Source organism: Giraffa tippelskirchi, chromosome X (assembly GCF_054371585.1).
Source record: "Giraffa tippelskirchi isolate mGirTip1 chromosome X, T2T-mGirTip1v1.2.pri, whole genome shotgun sequence".
NCBI classification, from domain to species: Eukaryota; Metazoa; Chordata; class Mammalia; order Artiodactyla; family Giraffidae; genus Giraffa; species Giraffa tippelskirchi.
The window spans coordinates 144,738,276-144,760,155 of NC_137289.1; the positions used below are offsets into that span (position 1 = coordinate 144,738,276).

A 21,880-nucleotide genomic window follows, 5' to 3' on the forward strand; every position below is an offset into this window, starting at 1 on the left:
TTATAGGGGTGGAGCAGTGAGAGGTACAAACCATTGGATATAAGGCAGGCTACAAGGATGTATTTATTGTACAACATGGAAAATATAGTCAATATTTGCAATAACTGTAAATGGAGTGTGTGACCTGTAGCAAATATATAAAAATAAAACAGAAATTTAAAAAAAAGAAATTATTAGTGAAAACCAAAAAAAAATCCTTTATAAAAAGTCAAGAAGTTAAGGAGGTTGCACAATCTAATACAGATCTGTGAATCCAAATGAAGTGCCTATCTACTGCACAAAAATGCCAACCAACAACTCCTTGAGCTAAAGTTACAAGTATAGCAGGCACAGAAGCGTGTGTGACTTTCAATATGGTATTTAACCTCAACTGTATCATCCTTAAAATGGGTCAGTAATCTTTAAAGTGTTATTTAGAGGATTAAGTGAAGTAATAATATGTCCAGGGCTCAAAACAATAGCCAGCATTTATATAAACATTCATTTTAACAAGTAAGTACTAGTCATTGGAGGAGGGGTGCTAGAGCCATCGTTGCATGTCTTTCCTCCGGGCTCCTTGGGAACAGGTGCTGTGTCATCAACCTTATAGCATAGCTCGCACATACAAGTGCACAATAAATGCTTGCTGAACAGAAGTGAAAGAATCAGAGCTGTCAGGTAATAACCTCAAGGGCCAAAACACCTCTTCTAGCATCCTACCTATATAAAAACTGGCTTGTCTATCAATGTACAGAGTTCTGCAAATACCATACCTATTGAAACAGAGCAGGAGAAACAGGCTTAATCACTGAGACAATGCAGCAACTTGCTTCATTTCCCAAGAATGTATGTCATTACAAAAAGCACACATTTTGACATTATGAGGGGAGAGGGCATTCAAGTCTTGCCTTTGCACTTGATCTCCAGACCCACTGCTTTGTCAGTATGGGGAACACTGCCCAGCTCAGCCACTGAGGCAGATGCTTGAGGGGGGAAATGACTTCCAGCACCACAGAGATAGTAGTCTGGCCAGACCAGAGGAGAAGAGAGGGGAGAGGAGAGGAGGGCAGAGGAGAGAACAGGTGGGGAGAGAAGAGACAAGAAGGGCAGGCTGGAGGCAATGCCGTTTGCATACAGATCAAATACCCAGGTTGACACTAGTTAATTCATACTTCTAAACCAATTTAATGCAGAAGTTGTTCTCTCCCTGAAATAAGAAAATAAGATAAAAGGTAGAAGATAAAGTTTACTGTCAAACTTACTTTCCAGTGGAAGGTAGATACTGATGACCCTTCAGTAACATTTAACGATTTAAAGGGCAAGAAAGGTAAGGATCCTTTCCAAGATCTCCTGAAAAAAGCATATTATTGCACAGGCCAGAAAAGGGATCTTTCAAAGGAAAAAAATAATGAAGAACCACAGATTCTGGTTTCACCTTAACACACACTGGAAAAGACAATCCATCATCTAAGGACCCAGGGAAAGTCCTTCATGGACTATAACTAAACTGAAAGAATTTGATGATAACCATAACAATAAAAAATTACACAACTGAATGTTTCTTCCATTAAGGTACATACATGCCTTCTATGTAACTTACGTGGACTGTCCAAAAGACTCCCCAGTTTTAATTAAATTTCACCCCCAAACACACTTCAATCAGATGGCTTGTTAAAGCATAGAAAGAAAGGGCCATTATTGTAATCTTTGGCTGAAAATGTTATGTTTACATATTTACTCTGCTTGACATCACAGACCACACGGGGTTGTGAAAGGTAAATCCAAATTTTGCATAAATTGTAAGGTATAACTACCCATTTGTAGCTGAGATTTTAATTCTGACAAGTGAAAACACAGCCTAGGTTATAAGGCATCCTTAAAGGAGTAAGGGTTCATTGCATTGACAATGTTCTGTCTCAGTTCAGTCGCTCAGTCGTGTCTGACTCTTTGTGACCCCATGGACTGCAGCACGCCAGGCTTCCCTGTCCATCACCAACTCCCCAAGCTTGGTCAAACTCATGTCCATTGAGTCGGTGATACCATCCAACCATCTCATACTCTGTTGTCCCCTTCTCCTGCCTTCAATCTTTCCTAGCATCAGGGTCTTTTCCAGTGAGTCAGTTCTTCACATCAGGTGGCCAAAGTGTTCTGTCTAAAGCTGCCTTTGCTGAGTATCATAATTCTTTTTTTCATAAACACAGGTCAGTTTCACATACCTTTTATCTTGGTCACATCTCTGTAACTATGAGCCCAAAAAAGAAACATGGCCAAGTGGCTGCCTTCTTACAAAAACACTCTAAATCCAACAAATTCTCAACGTGGTGTAGGTAATGAATCACATGTGCTTGCAAAATTTCAAGCACATAATTGTCTGTCCATAATAATTTTTGAAAATTGGCCCATTTCTAGAGTTTGTGCATATGGTCCATAAAATGTGTCACTTTTTCTATGATTCATAGACTTTATTCCAATTTTAAAGCAAACAGATGTTTATCTTTAAATGGGGTAGAAAATATAATGCTTTAAAAACTTTTGGTACATTTATTATGGTTAAAAATGACAAACATCTGTAGTTAGGAAAAATATACTAGACTGCCTTAGTCCTGTGGGAAACCACAAATTAAGGGCTGACAAGTTCCAGGTATTTAAAATGTCTGGCTACGTTGCATTCCATATAAAATAGGGAGCTTAATCAGGATGATATTTACTCTGTCCATATGTTGCTTTCAGACTGCAAGGGCATCTTGCTTCCTGATGTGGTATTTTAAGAGCAAGCTCTTCAAGAAGAAAGAAAAAAACAATATAGTGGGCTTTTTAGTGAATTTTATTTTTACTTCATAAATATTAAATTATGTCACTAAGCAATTTTAAAATTCTATTTTCAAAGAAAGCCAGGGGGAAAAGTGACTTCCAGAATTCTTAATTAATTCCCAAGCCCAAGATCCTAAGTTTTAATATAAGTTGCAATCCAACTTTGGGTAAAATAAATAATTTACAATTTATCTGTTTCCTAATGGAAAATGAATTCTAATATAAATATTAAAGTGACCTGCAGAACACCATACATTCAATCATATTCCAGCAAATACTCACACACCATGTATGTACTGTGTGCCCAAGGTGCACTTATGATAAACTCACTTATTTCCTTAGATTTAATCGGGCTAATGTCTCTATATATTGACTGTTTTGAAAACCGGGAAAATAAAATTTCAGCATGAAGCATTTAAAATTTTTCCCCAAATAAAAAGTTTTATATTAAATACCATTAAGGTCTTTTCTTATACATATAAATATATGTGTATATATTTATATATATATTATGAAGCAGTGTGATGTTGGACACAGCACCTCAGCTCCTTGGCCTCAGTTTCTTCATATGAAATTACAGAAGCCATGGGTTGGCCCCATCCATATATAAAGATGGCTTCAGAGGTGAAATTAAGTGTTAGCTAAGAAAGTCACTATGGCAAATCAGGCTTTGCACTCACCCATTTACTTTACTTGGACATACTCATGGGTGTTTAGAATGTGACATCACAAGGAAAGTTCTCGAGCACTCCACTGACGGCTGGTGAAAACCCACTGATCACCAATGGTTCATGGGCCATAATGGAGCCCCAGAACAAGTTGGCCCTAAAAAGATTATTCTCTGTGATGCTTGGACTTTCAATACCAAGAGCTTCTCAACCCTCTTTTCAGCACTGTTTTCTAAACCTCAAGGCCTCTTCAGTTTGCCTGCTCTCTGAACAATCTAGCTCACTAGATTACCCTCCCAATTATGCACTATCCCCTCAGAATTAAGAATTTTTATAGAGCTTTACCATCTATTAGCTGCTAACCTGCATGAACTATGGAATAGGAAAAGTGGTCTCCTACTTGGGTTTGGGGGCATCAATTCAATTGAAGGTATTAATGCCATACTCATAGGGTGGGAACAACCTATGACTTCCCCAATTTCATAAGAAACCGAGGCCCAGGTAGCTGAAGTGCTGTGTCCAAGGTCACACTGTTTGAATCCAGTTCTTGATTCCTGGTTGAAGTGCATTTAATTAATAACAGTGGATGTATTCTTGAGTGTTTAATAACTTCCAGGCACTTGTAGTGACTGTTCTGCGTGAATCATGCCATGCAGTCCTCATAGCAGCCCTGTGAAAAGGTTTATAATTAACTCCATTTTACAAATACAGAACCTGAGGCTGTGTAGATGGGATCAGTTTACAGTTCACTGGGAAAAGCTCTATTTTTATCCCCAAGGATGCTGAATATCTGGTTTTTGACTCTTGGCTAAGATAAGGGCAGTGGGATTTGTGATGGGCATTTTTATGTTTAGGATTCCCCTCTCATCAGTTTCTTTACTGATGATTTGCAACTGCCCTAACTGCTTTGATAACCTTGGCAGGGTAAAGCCTGAGTCTGGCCCAGTGTCTCCAGGGAAAGGGCCCTGGAAAGCTGGCTTGTGGGAATGACTCTCAGACTCTAGTTCTTGCCCACATATGCTTTCTCTTGCAGCACCATAAAATTTGCCTTTAAACACAAGCCTCATGTGAGTATTTTCTGGGTAGTTCAAGAATATTTTCAGATAGCCAAACCTGGGAAAGCAGTACAGAGGCTTATGGAGACAAGGTGCCCTCCTGGAGATCACAAAGCTTCTATGTGGCTGTGACAAGGTGGAAGGTGGCTGAGAACTCATGGCCACCACTTCCAACTGTGAGCGCTATAGCCTTGCAAGAGGAACCTGACAGAGCAAAGGTGTGCTGTCTGGAAAGGTCTGCGCCACACGTGAACCTATCTACAGGAGAGAAACAGAGAGAACAGACTTGCGATTACCAAGGTGGAGGGAATGATGTGGAAGGGATGTAGCAGGAGTTTAGCATTAGCAGATGCAAACTAGCATGTAGTGAATGCAAAGTATAAACAACAAGGTCCTACTGTATAGCATATCTTATGATAGAAAAGAATGTATGTAAATGTATAATTGAATCACTTTGCTGTACAGCAGAAATGAACACAACACTGCAAATCAACTATACTTCAGTAAAAAAAGGAAGATCTGTGCCAGAATAAGGGTACCATTATCGCACTCATATACCCAAAGGGGATAACTTTATCCAATTCTAGTTAGCTTTTTGCTGTGTGACAAATCGTCTTAAAATAGAATGGCTTAAAACAACAACTTATGTATTATATCTCTTTACTTAGCTCCCAGCTCTGCAGGTTGGCAACTGGACTGGGCCCAGCTAGGCAGTTCTTCTGGTATCAGCTGAGTTCACTCAAGGATCTGTGGTCAATATTGGGTTGGCTAGGACTGGTGATGTAAGATGGCCTGAGCTGGGATGGCTCTCGTCTATCACTTGGGGCCTCTCATTTTCCAGCAGTGCAGCCCTGGCTTGTTCTCAAGAGAGCAGGGCAGTGTTCTAAGACAAAGAGAAAAGAAGTGTCCAGGGCCTCTTAAGCATAGTGGGGTCAGGCAGGTGCATCATCACCTTGCCTGAATTCCACTGGTCAAAGCAAGGCACAAGCTTACCCCAGATTTAAGGGGAGGAGAAATAGGTGTCAACCTATTGATGGGAGGAGTTGAAAAGTCACAGTTCAATCAACATGGACAAAGGCAAAGATGGAGAAATGGAACTAACTTTGCAATCAATCTACAATACTCACATAGGCAAGGAATATATAGTAGGAACACTGGTCTACATGCAATCTTTCTCTCTACAGAAAATGATGAACTATCCAAATGAAACTGTAAATCAGATCCTCTACTGTACTTTCATCTCAGGAGGTAGATTACAGAGTTGACTCTCTGGCTGACCCAGACTTGCTCCCTCTGGCAACCTGTATTACAGCCAATTGAATCAACTGCAAATTCGAATACCACATACAGCAAGCAGGAAATAAGCAAATGGAAAACAGGAAATAAGCAAATGAAAACTTAATATTTTAATCACAGCACTATATAAAGTGATTTTTTATAGGAGTAAGTGAATTCGGTTTGATCAAACTGGGAAGATTTCAGAAGGTTACTATTACTCAGAAAACTCAGCAAAGGCCAGCTCTCTTCCTCACAAAGGACAGTCAGATTACCATAGGAATAAGCGATAGAAATTAAGCTATCTGGTGAGGACTTTTAAAACTACCATGGAACATGTAATGAAAACTAAGCAATTGTCACATTTTAATTTGAAAGAAGGCTCCTAAACTAGGAAAGGCATTTGTTTCCCAGTCCACAGTATACTACTTTAGAGGACATTATGAAAGACATTTCAGTTCAAAATGCCAGGTGGACAATACATATTTATCTCTTCTCCCACTTTAGATTAGTTCAAGTGAATAAAAGAAGAAAACCAGACTAAGAACTGGTTCTAACAGAGAGAACAGGAAAGAGGATGGATCAGCAGCTAAGAGAGGGCAAGTTTGGGGAGGATGAAGGGCTGAGGGAGAGGCAGGATCTGGAAAAGCAGGGGAGGGGTGCTGGGGCTTTTACTGGGCTTCCTAAACTTCTCATCTCATGACTCACATGGAAAATAACATTATTTTGCCTTACTGGATAAAGAGAGAATGCACAAGGCTGGAGGCCAATGTCCCAGGCCTTTAGTCGCCCTGAAATCACCAGGCAGGCATTGATTTCTCAGTCTCCCTGTGACTCAGTGGTTCTCAGCCCAGGGCAATTTTGCCCCTCAAAACACAGTTAGCAATGTCTGGAGACATTTGTGACCATCACACCTATGGCGGGCAGGAAGTGGGGATTATTAGCACTGAAAGAGAAGTCAAGGATGCTGCTCAACACCTTATAATCTGCAGGACAGACAGACACCATGACAAAGAACGATCTGTCCCCAAATGTTAATAGTGCCAAGGCTGAGAAGCCCTATAATGGTCTATCTGCAGCCCATCACTGAGTCTCGGCACAGAGGCCGCGAAGCTTAGATACAGTCAGAAGGATCTACGATGGAGGGGGAAATTGATGTGACTGGAAAAAATGGCAAAGTTTGCAACTCGGAAATGCCAGGTACAGAACTGGGTGGCATAAGCCCTGGACAGAACATTGAAGGAGTAGTTAAACATCTCTACATGAAATAATTCAGCCCACCCACACCCTGATGCAGAAGTGCCCACAGTCATTATTTTCCAGAACAAGAAACGGGGAGATTTTTCCCTAAAGGAACACAATAAATCATCTGAGATCTAGGGCAGAAGGTGGGGGTTACTGGTGCCCCAGATAAAGATCTCCATATTCGAGTATTTAGACATCCACAGTGAAACAGCCCCTACCCCTACCCCTGCCCCTACCCCCTCAGCCTAGAAGTAAGCCCCACTTCAGAGCCTCCTAGGAGCTATTTGGTACATCTCTTTGAAGAGTAGTGTAGGCCAGTGTTTCTTCAACTAGACAGAGCTTAGGAATCTCCTGGGCACCTTGTTAAAATGCAGATTCAGGAGGTCTGAGGTGGGGCTTGAGATTTTGCATCTCTAAGGAGCTCCAGGGAATGCTCCTGTTCCTATTGTAGGGGTCCTTCTTTGAATAATAAGGATTTGAAGAGGTTGGCAAACAACTGCTAGGTCAAATTCAGCACAAAGCCAGTTGTGTAACATGTTCTATTGGACAAAGCCACACATGATGTTCACAAGGTATCTATGGCTGCTTTGGTGACATAAGAGCTTAGTAGTTGGGACAGAGGCCACTGGGCCTGCAGTGTAGTCACTGGAAGTGCTGTACTGCCAAACTTTCAACAATAGGACCACTGCCCACGAATCCAATTAAATAGCCAAATAAGTCTACTAATGTGCCTGGATCAGAATTCCTGAAACAGGCCAGGTGGCCAAGATTTTTGGCTTTGGGTGCTCAACATGGTTGCTGTTAGCGTTCCCTTCCAAGGGAAAACAGCCTTGAAGCGAGATTGAGTTCATCAGTGTAGACAGGTTTCAAGAGATCCAAGAATTCACACTACACATCTTCTGTATTCATTCAACATTTTTAAAAAAGGTATTATACATGAGCCCAATATAAAAAATAGTGCATGAAACTGTTACATATTTTACAACAAATAATATTTCTCTAGCATAGAAAAACAGGCTGGGATTAATTTAAAATACTTTCCTCTTCTGGCATATTTTAATTTGTGTTTTGCGTATGGGAAACATCACAGAAATAAAACCCAACCCAATGGAGATTACATTTAAGCGCTTATAGCTTTGACAAAGCATCAAACAAAACCGATTCCTGTCCTCACAGAATTTTGCGTCTGTAGAACTTTCCTTGTCATGCAAATATTGTAAGATCATAAAACATCAGTTTGTGTGTGGTAAAAAGTCTATCATGAAAAATTCCACATCCATTATCTTAATTAGAAAATTTAATAGTAATAGCAGTTGCTTTCTAAATATATTGACTAAGGAGAAGGTAATTAATTTGCACGCATCAACATACCTTTTTATGAACACAGACTCAGGTTAGTAAAAAGAGAAGTAAAATAATCTGGGAATTTACTATTTGAGAACATAAAGCACTCAGTGTATTACTGATGAGCCAAAATAACAGGAAAATTGGGGAAATTTCACTGTGACATGTTTATTTTCAAACTGCTTTTAGTTAAATGGCAATTTCTGTTTCAAAATGCATTACGATAGCAATTTTTCTTCATAATGCTCTAAAATTATGCTAAAAATCCTAACTGTTATCCTTGAGAACAACTAGTAAACACAAGCAAAATGTGTCATTTTTTTCAAGTTCAAGAAATGCTTTTTTTATGTGGTAAGGCCCACATATAAGGGCAGAAGCTATGGTATGAACAAAGAATTAGGTGAAGAACAAATTATCACATGCTAATTTACTGGTCCTGGGCAGCCTTCACTGACTTGATTAATTTCAGACATCATCTGACAGTTAATAAAGGGCATATTTTGAAGTGTGCATTAGGAAACAATATATTATGACTAAATTCAGTTCCTTGGGAAAAGGTTACACAACTTGAATTACACATTGATGCTGCTCAGACACTCAGCTGTGTCGGACTCTGTGCGACCCCCTCAACTGTAGTCTGCCAGGCTCCTCTGTCCATGGGATTCTCCAGGTAAGAATATTGGAGTGGGCTGCCAGTGCCCTCCTCCAGGGGATCTTTCCTACCCAGGAATCAAACCCGCCCCTCTCTTGTCTCTTGCATTGGCAGGAGGAATCTTTACCACTAGCACCACCTAGGAGAATTACACATCATCAGGCTGCAAATATAAAATTAGTGAAAGCAAGGCTCCTGCCCAGCCTGAAAACTGTAAAATAGATCTTTGTTGTCTCTTCCTGTTTACCTGGGAGAAATGAAGGTAGGGTTTTGCCTGAGAGAACTTGGAGAGGGACGGCAACACAGGGCTTTACTTCGAAGACAAGACATGCAGATTCTTCCTTCTCTTTGTTGGCTGAACCCACCTGTGGCAATTCACGCACTCATCAGTTATTTCCATGAGATGATGGAAGCTATACCAGGATTCACTCCTCTTCCTTAAACAACTCATCTCCCCCAGAGGTTCAATTTTGCTCTTAAAGGAAATGAACTCAGATGTAGACAGATGGGGTTTACATAAATCCAAGCCAACACTGTGGGATTCCAGTTGCCCTTGTGGCTAGAAAGGCCTTGGCCTGGCTTCCATGTAATCAGAGAGGCCCAGTCCCCAAACTGTAGACTCCTAAAACAGAGTTAGGTGGGCTCTCTCCCTGAGCATATGATTACTATTCCTGCAAAGTAACCCCTCTGAAGAGGCTTGGGCCTGGTTCTTACTACCGCAGACCATGTCTTGGTAACCATCCTCCTATCCATGAGCCTCTAAAGGCTGTTTTTACTCCTGTTGCTTCTCCAACCTAGACACGGTACTACGAACAGCCCCAAGCCTTCCCAGCTCCAGACTCCCTCTACCCATTGGGCACCCTTCCCATCCTGTTACATTTGGTTATCAGTGCTGGAGTCTGTCGGCTGGGGTCACACTCATCTGATAGAGGCATTCTGGGTGACAACTACATTTGCTTCCAAAGCCAAGGTTACATCTACCTCCTCTGAGTCACCCCATTCTGAATGGTGGCATCCAATTCTGCTTGCTTTTCGAACTCCAGGCTGCCTTGAACTTGCTACCATTAACTAGCACTGTGGTAGTAAAATATTGACTGTGACCCACAGTTCAAAATAAACATTGCCTAGGAACGCATTTCAGATATGCTAAAACATTTATACCATATTTCATCAAATCTTAGATGTCATTGATTTTGAGACCCACCTTGATTTGAGATGTCAAAACACAAAAAAATACGCAACTTAAAAGTAACAAAGTATGAAAACTAAAATTTTGTGAAACAATATTCACACCACTATATATAAGGCACCCTGATATTTTTCTGTCCTAATTCTGCTTGTGACAAGCTATACGGACTGATTTACCAGCTGCATGATATAAAGTTGTAACTGGAAAACAGAGAAGGTCCCTTACATGCTTACAAACAGGCACAGGCTTCGCATCACACTTCTGATGAACTCCCAACTCAAACCATTGCCTACAGAGCCTGGCTCTGGCATCTCTCAACCTTGCCCCACCACCTTTGTGCCTGCCCATGAGGCTCCTTGGAGGAGGAAACGGCAACCCACTCCAGTAATCTTGCCGGGAAAATCCCATGGACAGAGGAGCCCGGGGGGCTACAGTCCATGGGGTTGCAAAGAGTCAGTCACAACTTAGCGACTAAACAACATGAGGCTCCTGCCAGGCTGTTCTTAAAGTCCCCTGACCACACCAAGCATCTTTGCCCACCTCATGCTGTCCTCTCTTGAAATGCCCTTCTTGATTTATCCCTATGACTGGCTCGCTTCCTGTATCATCTCTGAGGTCAGCACCCAGTCCCCTGACACCCTTCTGTCACTTTATATCACAGCACTTCATTTCAATGTCAGGAGATAATTCATGGGTTTCTGCATGTCGTGGGCACTAAGAGCTTTATCCCCAGATGCTGGAATAGTAATCACCCTTGGAAGCATCATGAGGAGCATCTCTCTTGGAAGGGATATGGATGAGCAGGTGTGCCAGCAGTTCTGAGTTGGGATTTTCTGAAGATGGGTGTTTGCAAGCTGTGATGCCATCCCACTGTGTGCCCAGGATCAATTCAAGACCCCTGCACATCACCCACTGCAACTTAGGGGCAAAGGAACCAAGGGAAACATGCGCCATCAGGAATGACTGCCTGATGCATTCGGGCTCACTGTTTGCATACAAATTAGATTTATGCCAGTGTAGAGGGCCAGCCTGGCAGCTTCACTGCGGCTGAGGGGCTCCTTCCAATCGTTTACAGCATTAACCACATCTGAATTTGTCCCGTCCTCTGCTTATCACCAGACTTGCACAGCTAGATCGTAAGCCTCAGGAAGACAGGGATCGGGTGATAACAGAGTCGTTATTAATATAAATGTACACTTCTATCCACGAGGTTTATAATTCACAAATTGTACAGTTCACTTCTTTGCCCAGATAGGCCTTGTTATGGAAATTCCTAGCCACCTTATAAATGGTCTAAAAGGTCTCATTTTACAAACATGTGTTCTCTAGAACATATGTCACTTGACATATTTATTAGCTCAAACTCTTGCTTGAAGTAATAAATGCTGATAGTTGAGATGCTTATAGTTAAAGCATCAAAACAATAAACTCAATTAACTAGAGTTGGTGAATAAACGTGGCTTAGCCATGGTTTGGGAATATTTTTGATAATTAAATTTTTTTATTTTCCTGCCTTAAAAAGTATATATAGAGAAGTGAATCTTGTTTGATAACTGAGTGTATCATGTACCCTCAGGGTCTTTGTCATGAATATTAAACATGATTAGAAAGAGGTTCTCTGTTGGTACTTAGTCTGGAAATTAAAATTTTTAATAAACTCCTAATAAGGGTTTTCTTCAATGTTTTTCTTTCCAGGTACTATTAAATTAGGTACACTTCTATTTTCCTTGTCTTCTAGCTAATCAGGGTTTCAAAGGATGGCTTTTAAAAGCTTTCTAAATGAAATACACAGCAGCATCACATGGTAAATCATATTATTTAGAAAATATACCTTACAGTATAAAACATTGGTGGAATTAATTCCTAACTGCTGTGTAGATGACACTACCTATCTAAGGTCCTGGTCTAATTTTCAAAAGCAGAACGTCTGTTTCTCAATGGATCTATTTACATTTATGCCATTCCAAGCAAAATATCATAATAAAGTCTGAAGGAATTTTCCTCAAGGCAGGAACACTGATTTGATCCTGTGTTTTACTACAAGCACCTGCGTGGGGTGCTTTGCATTCGGGGAGGATGGAGATGCAGGCGCATTATCACTGCCTTGAGTTGTGGGAAAGCAGCAGATGATGGGAAAGTTCAGCCTGGGGAGCCGGAAAACTTGAGATACAATTCTCAATTGCTCCTACCCTGCTACATGGCCTTGAAGAAGTCCCCTATCCTCTTTTTGCCTCATTTCTCTCATTTGGAAAATGTGAACAGTACCTGGCTGTTTCAATTAACTAATCAATCATTTTAAATGGCTGAGATAAAAGTGCTTTAGACTCGTAAGCCATTTTATAGGATGTAACTGCTATCTTCCAAACACTCCATATGTGCGACTCTATTAAGCTAAAAAAAACACCAGCAGTTTCACAGCAAATTATACTAAATGCTTTATAAATTCCAGAGGCAAATGCTGATAAAGGTTCTATAAACAGTGTTTACAATGACAGCCATGCACAGAACTGTAAAATAACATTATGCGGCAAGCATTCAGAAATAGGATTATTACTAAAATAATCCTTAGTTCTTAAACCACAGAGGAAAAGAAATCCACCATGGCAAAACTTCTAGAACTTCAGATCATCTTCCATTGACATCTGAATGGAAGATAACTACCAGGGAGAGTGGCCGATAGATTTTCTTTGTTCAGTGATAAAAATAGGCACCAGTGGGCCAGGAATGCACTGAAAACAGAGACAGTAGAAGCCCTTAGGTTTTACGTTCCACCCAAGTCTCTCCAAATGATCAATTCTCCAATCAAAACATTTTTACAGCAATGATCTCATTTCTTCTTGCCACAGCCCTGAGGAAATTTCAGGTTTGACTTTTGGCTGCTATTCCCAAGCCTGTCCTCTGCCCACTAAATGTGGGGACAGCTTGCCTCAAGCATTATTTAGCCAGACCCAGAAGGGCTGCTGAAAAGCTACTTGAGGGCAGCTCAGCCTGCAGACAGAAACTCACTTCCCACCAGGAGTGTCCAGCACCAGAAGGCAGTGGTTCTCAAACTTGGCTGCACAAAAGATTAGTGGTAGTCCACAGCAGAATCCCTAGGGGTGGGTCCAGGCATCAGTATTTTTTGAAAACTCTCAATATTATCACACATGCACAGCCACGTCTGAGAATGGGTGCTGTAAGGTACTCCCAAATGAATAATGAATGAAGACAGGGCAGAATACCTCTTTTCCATTGTTGCCTTGTTGCCTACATCAAGGGTCCACAAACTTTGTTTGGAAAAGGCCAGAGAGTAAATACTTTTGGCTTTGCAGGGTTTTCTGTTGCAACCAGTCAATTCTGCATTTGCCACACAAGCAGCCTTAGATAATATGTAAATGGTTCCAGGGCCAGATTGGGCACTTGGGCCCTACTCTGCTGACCCCTGATCTAGACTGTGCTCAATTATCTGTCTCTTAGTGCTAGTATGTTAGATACATCATAAAACACACAAATGAAAATTTTCAATGGCCAGAATAAATGTATGGCTAACCTGTGTCTGATTATTAACAGTACAGAATGCACTCCTGCGGAACCATTCCTGTTAATATTTTTTACAGAGAGCAATTTGTTTTAATATGCTTAATTAATTTTGAAAATCTTGGCAATCTGAAGGTCTGGCTTGAAGTTCATTGCTAAACTGGGATCAGTGGCTCTCAGACTGAAAGAAAAACTTCACAGGGATCAGAGGACCCAAATGTTGACTGGCTGAGATTTCCAACTCATACATCTCAGTTTGCAGCCCGCACCCACCAACTAGGCAATCATTTTTGCTGAACCTCTGACAGAAAATGTCCATCTTCCATGGCAACAATCAGTTGTCCCAGAACCTAATGGGAACATGTCATTTTTCACATTTTTAATACATGAGTTCAGAGTCCACTGAAACCTTAACTCCGGAAGCTTTTAAAGTAGGTTAGAAAACTCTGTTTCCAAGAATTTTAAGCATTCAGCTATGGTAAAATTATCATTTTCAGCAACAATATATTCACCTAAGAATACATAACAATGGAAATACAGACAAACATCCACTTGCAAAATGGTCTAGAAGCTTAAAACATGTTTATCTTGAAAAGCAGTTAACTACTACTTCAGTGTTTGAATTTTTATTTTGAAATAATAAAGTACATTTATGTCTCAAAGTCTATTAGATAGCATACAATTAACACCCTCTTGTCACATTTGAAAATAATTTTTATAAGATATAAAAAACATTTTTAATCTTGACAACACCTTTAGGAAGTGTTTTGCCATGAGATAAGGAACAAGCCTTCGTATACATCAAGATTTTCACGGCCATATCTCATCTCATCACTAAGGATGGTAAAGTGTCTACTATTTGAAGGTATGTTTTAATTAAACTAGGCATAGTACTGATGTCCTACAGGATGTAACCGACAGCATGCTGCAAAACACTGAGAGCCAAAAAAAAAAAGAGAGAGAGAGAGAGAAAGGAGCAGGAGTACAGCTGACAACTCCTCCATGTTATAAAACTTTCACACTTCCCTCTAAATACACGGTCACACATGATATGTGGTCACATGCTATACACAAAAATAAGCATTCCAGCATCAGTCTGTACACTGTATGGTACAAAAGTTTCATTTTGGAGGGATAGAAAGCAACTATCAAGCTTCGCAACTAGATTTACATGTTGCACCCACTGGTACTTTGGAGCCCAGCGTGCCAGAAGGCAGACTGAAAGGGCTTGGTAAGGATGGTCAGCCCACAGAAAGTGTACCAGCACCCTCTGTTCTCTGCCAGTGCACAGTGCACACCAACCAGAAAGCTTGTCAGCCTCTAGGACTCTAAGGCACCCACTACAACAGTCAGTCATGAAAGTCAGTTCTCATTTGGCCTCCATTCTAACAAGGCATCTTATGCTTTGCAGATGTCAACACCTGGTAACTAACCAGAGTCATCGCATTCTCATCCCAGATAACTCAGACTTTTCCAGAAAAGATGGGCCAAAGAGATCCAGAAAATCATAATTTTTAAGTCATCTGTGATTTCACCTAAACATTCTTGACACTTTTCCCTAGGTTCTTATTAGAACAAAACAGCATAAAGGAAATATGTTTCATATCAGTGACAAGACAATGTATAAGTCTTTGCCATTTACTTTCAATCCAATTTATGCAGTCATCAAAGGCCTTAAAATTCAAATGGGTTCTATATTCAGATCTTAAAATGGCAATAGGAAGTTCATTAAATCAGAACTAAAAATTCTTCATTGAATATAAATTTTAACGATTTTAGTAACATTAAAAAATGCTAAACCATGCATGCCATTTACAATGATGATCCCCGTAACTATAAATGATTTCTACTTCCAAATCAGAGTGCAATCACTGCATTCTAGTAGTTATATTCCTGACTTTAAACCGACCTTTGTAATGTAAAAAAGAATGCCATAGAAACCTTGAGGATTTTTATGGTACTCATTGTAATGCTGAAAACAAGCATACCACACAGTGGATTTACCTGGATACCCTTGTGAAGGGGTGCATTTCAGAAGAGGATCTAAAATAATGAGAAGAAAAGGAAAATGTGAAAAACATCAACAAAACTTATTACGCTTGATAAAAAAACAAATACTGTAATCAAGTTTTCAATTGAGTTTAATAAAATTTATTATGCTTGTATCAACTAGAAATACACAATGATTAAGAATATTTTTACTTTTCTTTGTCTCCAGAATTTAGATCATCCAATTACCACCTAAGATGTTACTCTTTAAGAAATGTGAAGATGAACACAAATTATAGCCATTCACTCAGTGTAGATGGGCTACAGACATGTAACATTTAGGATGTATTGCTGTCACGCAGGTTCACCAAGCCTGGCCTTGATATTTGGTTATTGTGGGAAGTGGACATGATAGGGCCTATACCTTCCTAGAAAACTTTCTCTCCCTACTGTATCAGTTAAGAAAGTTTATACAGGAGTCAAATTCCATATATTTGAATGCATATAAAAGCACCACTGCCTACTAACTGTGTTACCTCAGGTGAGATAATTAAATTCTTTCTGCCAAGTTTTCTCCTTTGTGAATAGGAATAATAATGGTGCCTATCTCTTGAAATCATTGAAAGAATTAAATTTTAAAAAGTCACCCAGTTTACTAAACCTGACTTGTCATTTAAGGTCTGGGCTTTCCTTCAATACCACTTTGTCCCCTGTCAGCCCCTTTAGCTAAGGAGAGCGGTATTTCACCCTCAGCACAATTGATGATTTAAACCAGATAATTGTAGTGGGAGCTGTCCTGTGCAATATAGGATATTTAGAAGCACCCTTGGTGTCTACTCACTACGTGCCACTCCCTTCCAATTTTGTGACAACAAAAACTGTACGCAGACATTGTCAAATATTCCCTAAGGGGCAAAAGCACCACCCCACTGACAACCACTCCACAGGTAGAAACGTTCTTTGGCCAAATCTTGTCTAAGTATCAAGCTCATATGACAACATTTTGTTTATCGATGCCTATTTCTCATCCTCATCTGTCCATCATAAATTTCACCTTAGGCCTTACTCAGTCTTGTAATGTGTCTTGCCTTACTTTACCCTTCAGAATCTGTGTATTTTTAATCCAGGCCCTGCCCATCTTATTCTCAGACACCTAAAAATCCTCTAATAATCACCAACTGGTTTTCCCAGGCTGCTTACTGCCTCTTGGTCTTTCCTACGGTCCTTCCCACAAATCCACCAAAATATGAGATGACAGTGGTGGGATTCAGAATGCACTACCCAAAATAGGGCACCTTGGTATACTGGATATTTTAAGCTAAAAGAATTTGAGAAACAGCAAGTGAAAGAAGGACCCTCTGGCTCCTCCTCCTCCTCCCTCATAAGACCCTCAAGGGAGACATGCCCTCTCCATATCAGAGGAAAGAAACACCCTTATGTCCAAAGACCAAGAGTGGCAGAAAGGAATCTAAATGAAGAGGGGTGGATAAGTTTTCACTAGTTGACTACCCTCAGCTCCCACTCTTTTGTTCTGTCCTATTTCTCCACAACTTTCCACTCTGCAGCAAACCTAGCAAAGTAGACCCTCTTAACCATTAGGGATATGATCCAAGACCCATAGTAGATGCCTGAAACCTCAGGGAATACATATCCTTATATATATTATGGTTTTCTCTAGACATGTATACTGATTATTGTCAGGATACATTTAACAGGAGGCTTCCTGTGTGCTGTTTTCAGTCTTGCATGAATTCTATGTTCCTTAACAGCACCTGAATACAGGTGCCAGAGAGCTGGCAAGCCGGCTTTCGGGGATAATAGAAATTCATGTATCTCATTCATATGGAAATTCCATATGGTGAACAGCAGCCATTTACACGTCTCCTCCTTTCTGATATGTAAAGTAACTGTTACAACCCCCTCTCTAGAGAATAATTCTAACCTCCGGCTTTCTAGATGACTTGTTAGACTTTTGATCCCTATCTCTGCTAAAAAGGGCTATCTGGTAAGCGAGTATATATATGCCCAAAATATGTTGAATAAATGCCTTTGTTCCACCAGAGCAATGGTCACCGTGTCTTTCCTCATTTTCCTCATTCTCTCTCTCTCTCTCTCACTCTCTCCCTCTCGCTCTCTCCCTCTCTCCCTTTCAGGCTGTTTCCACGGAGCACAGGTGTCCACCGTGTCTACTTATTTGCCTGGGCTTTCAAGATCTCTTCGAGAGGGCGCCCTGAGCCTACGTAGACGGTGCTAGCTCTTTGTCCTAGAGTTATATTGGCATACTGTGTAAACCAGGGAATACCAGCCTCTTTTCTTCCTTCTTTTCTTATCGGTCGACTCTGTACCCCCAAGTTCCGGTCCATTAAAGGACCACAACAGATTATAAATTTTAAAATTTATAAATTTGGCACAGAAAGAAACTAACAATAACTAATAATAAAATGGAAAAAATATATACTGTAATAAAAGTAACTTGAATATGCTTTCTCTCTCTCTCTCAAAATATCTCATTGTACAAATTGAATGCCTTCTTCATAGTAACCAAGCACTTACGCACTGCAGGAAAACTTTTGCAATTTGAAGTGCAACAGGAAAACTAGCACAGATTTCTTTTTCCTTCTTCATAATGTAACAGTGAGAAGATATGTTCTTACCAAACTGCTGAGCTATCTGAATATCCAATTCTTTTGCTTTCTTATTGAGTCAAGAACTTTCTTTCACCTTTTCACTTAAAAAAAGCACTTCACGGCTTCTCCCTGGCATTTCAGAATCATCAGTATCATTCCTCTGGCACTTTGGGGCCAGGGTTAAATAAAATCAGGATCGCTTGAACACAGCAGTGCAACAGGGCGATAGCCGATAACCTCAGCCACTAAGCAGGGTGGGACTCGCTGGACAAATGGACGATTCACACCCGAGGGAATAGAGCCGATGTCGCAAGACTTCATTACAGGAGAATTCGTTCCAGTCCTCAGAATGGCGCACATTCTAAAACTTAACAAGTGTTTATTTCTGGAATTTTCCATTTAGCATTTTCGGGCCTCAGCTGACCACAAATAGGTGAAACCATGGAAAGCGAAACCGCTGATAAGGGGAGGACAACTATAAAAATGTGTATATTTAACTGTTTGAGTCTTCTTTTCCTTAGGAAGGCAATCATCATAACTAAAACATACAAAATAAATGTGTGTGCTTTTCTCTTGTTAATCTGTCTTCTGTCAGGTCCATTTTCAGGGTCCCTTTTAGAGAACCTGGGAGCAAAGAAGGAGAAAGAATTTTTCCTCTCCTACAGTATGAGCCTGTCACTGGAATGCTATCATTTAATTCATATTTGCAGACATACTGGCACAAGTAAGTCAATGGATAATTCTTACTATATTCGTTTCAAAACAACAAAATGGAAGATTAACCCAAAAAACCCAAAAGACCCCATTTGCTTGCAATATTAAAATGAAATGGGTTTTGCCAGATTTCTCTTTGTAAGCAAGTGAAATTCATTTTTAACAGTCTTTAGCCAAATTTCCTGCCAAGCAAACTCAAAACTTAATCACACAAAAACATTAAATAGTGTATTAGTCACTCGACATAAGATAACAGAAAAACTACTGAATATCTAAAGTATTTTAAGTTGTAACACCATCTAATAAATATGACAGGCAAAATGTTAGCTATAGAAATGGCTGATCCATGGTATTTACTCAAATGCCTGCATATTAAGGATTAAGGTTTTTTTCTTCTTTTAAGAATGCACGGGTCGGTGGCGGTGGCCGGAGCTCGAGCCCCAGCTCGAGCCCCAGGGGCTGAGGGCGGGCGGGCGGGCGCGGGGGAGGGAGGGGGGAAAAAAAAAAAGAATGCACTAATTGTGGTGCATTTGTGTTTCTTTACGCAACCCAGCAGCTGTGGTTCCAAACACGAGCCTTTGAGAAATACATTTAAATGAATATTTATAAACTTTTCTGTAACAATTATATTTAGCAACAGTAGCAGATGCCACTGCTTTCTCAGTGTTAGCTGTGTCACTAATTAGAGTCCCTCTCTAATCACGCTGTCCTGTTCCCAGTCACTTGTCTCTTAACTGGACCACCACCACATTCACCACAGACAGACACACAGGCCAAGTTTTTTCAAAAGTCTTAAAACATACATAAACCATAAGCACTTAGGACTAACAACCTCAGATCTTCTGAAAGCAACTGTAGGCTCACTTAAAATTGACATTTTTATGTTATGAGCATCCAATGGGATAGTACCTCAAATACCACTGGGTAATTTCTATGTATTCTTCACGGCCTGTTTGCTCAGTATACGGTCCACAGACCACCAGGCCACCTCAGAGAATCCTCAGTCTCACTCCCAAAACCAATTTGGAAGCTCTAGGAGGAAGAGTCTAGAAGTGCATATTTTTAGCAAGATCTCTCTCTAGGTGACCTTTAGATGCCCTAAAGTTTGAAAACCACAGCTTAAGATAATTTAGGCCCACCTTCTCCAGGAAGTCTGCTTGATAACTCCAAGCTGGTTTTAATGCCTATCTTTTGTATGTCCAAGCCCCCTAGAGTTCTTTTATCACTGCCTTATTACCTCTAGTGGAACTGATTCAGGTATTTACTCTCTCTTCACTCTAAACTTCTTAAACAGAGTATCTGAGATTTACAAGCCACTCCAGTACTCTTGCCTGGAAAATCCCATGGACAGAGGAGCCTGGTAGGCTACAGTCCATGGGGTCGCTAAGAGTCAGACACGACTGAGCGACTTCACTTTCACTTTTCCGTTTCATGCACTGGAGAAGGAAATGGCAACCCACTCCAGTATTCTTGCCTGGAGAATCCCAGGGATGGCGGAGCCTGGTGGGCTGCCGTCTATGGGGTCGCACAGAGTCGAGATTTACAGACAGTTCATTTACTGTGAAGGGGCCACTTCTCTGGTTAAAAAAAAAAAAAAGAGCACAGCTACATTCCAAGAAAACTATTTATAAAACCGGCAGTGAACTAGATTTGACCTGCAAGCCCTAGTTTGTCAACCTTTGCTGTAACCTCCTCAGTGGAGGCTACCTATCTCCTATTCTAGCCTATCTCATGGCTCCATTTCTTAAATTATAAACCCTGTTATCTTACTACCCGACCTCAGACTTCTATTTACTATTTCTTAAATTGTTATTTCAAAGGTCATCAATGACCACCAAACTGCCTGACTGTATCACCTATTCCAGTCTTCATTTTCCAAATTTGAAACTTGGATCTCCTTCCCTTGATGTCCAGCTCTACTGTCTGTCTGATTTTTAAATATTACTTCTCAGTCTCCTCTTGGCTTCTCTTTCTCTATCTCACCCCAAAATGTAAGGATTTTCTAGACTTAGTCATTCCTTCTTCTTTAGGGAAGAAGGGAAAGACTAAGCCTGGATGACCTCATCCTTCATTCACCCATCATTCCCCTAGAGAGTCTTCTCTGAAATCCCCTGCCAAGGCTCTGGGCATCCTCTTTTTGTCTTCCTATTGCACCATGGGTACATATTAAATTATTACTGTTGGTTTCTTGATCTGCTATTCCACTGTGTAGTAAAAGCAGAGATGGTATCAGTTTGCAGAGAAAGCCCACCATAAGAAAATATTCAGTCTCTTAAAAGAGGTAATGTATAATTGCAGGGTATCTGTGATTAGGATGATAAAAATCAAGAATTTCATGATGCTGTTTTCCAAAAAGGGGAAAGGAAGGCCATCTAGTTTCTAGTAATGAAAAGTTTACTTATACCAGTCCTCTGTGTGAAAAAAACTGAAAAAGTGCAAACAAAAGCATCATCTTAAATCTACAAGGAACCAGAAACTGTAAAAAGCAATGGAGCAGATTTGGAAAAGAAACAAATAGAAATTTTATAAATAGTAATATAAAAACTCAATGAACAGGTTTAAAAGAAGACCAGACAGAGTTGACAAAAGAATTAGTGAACTAGAAGATAGATTTGAAGAAATTATCCAGAATGTAGCACAGAGAAACAACATGTTGGCAAACACAAAAGAAAGCGGGGGAAAAAAAGAAAAAGGGTAAAATACAGAGGATCCAGTTAGAAGACCTAACCTTCGTTTGCTACAGAGTACTGAGCAGAAACAATACGCAAAGAATTATCAGAGAATATGTTACTCTGATAAAACGTTATAGTCCAGTT

At 40.3% G+C, this 21,880-nt stretch overlaps 1 protein-coding gene across 1 annotated transcript in view; it reads right to left on the bottom strand.

The window, feature by feature from the left end:
- The window catches only part of FRMPD4 (FERM and PDZ domain containing 4), a 765,281-nt gene that overhangs the window by 329,908 nt on the left and 413,493 nt on the right, over positions 1 to 21,880 (bottom strand). The window contains exon 4 of the mRNA XM_081566626.1: positions 15,739 to 15,777. Within this exon, the coding sequence (XP_081422752.1) occupies positions 15,739 to 15,777 (39 nt within the window). The remainder of the gene's footprint in view (positions 1 to 15,738; positions 15,778 to 21,880) is intronic.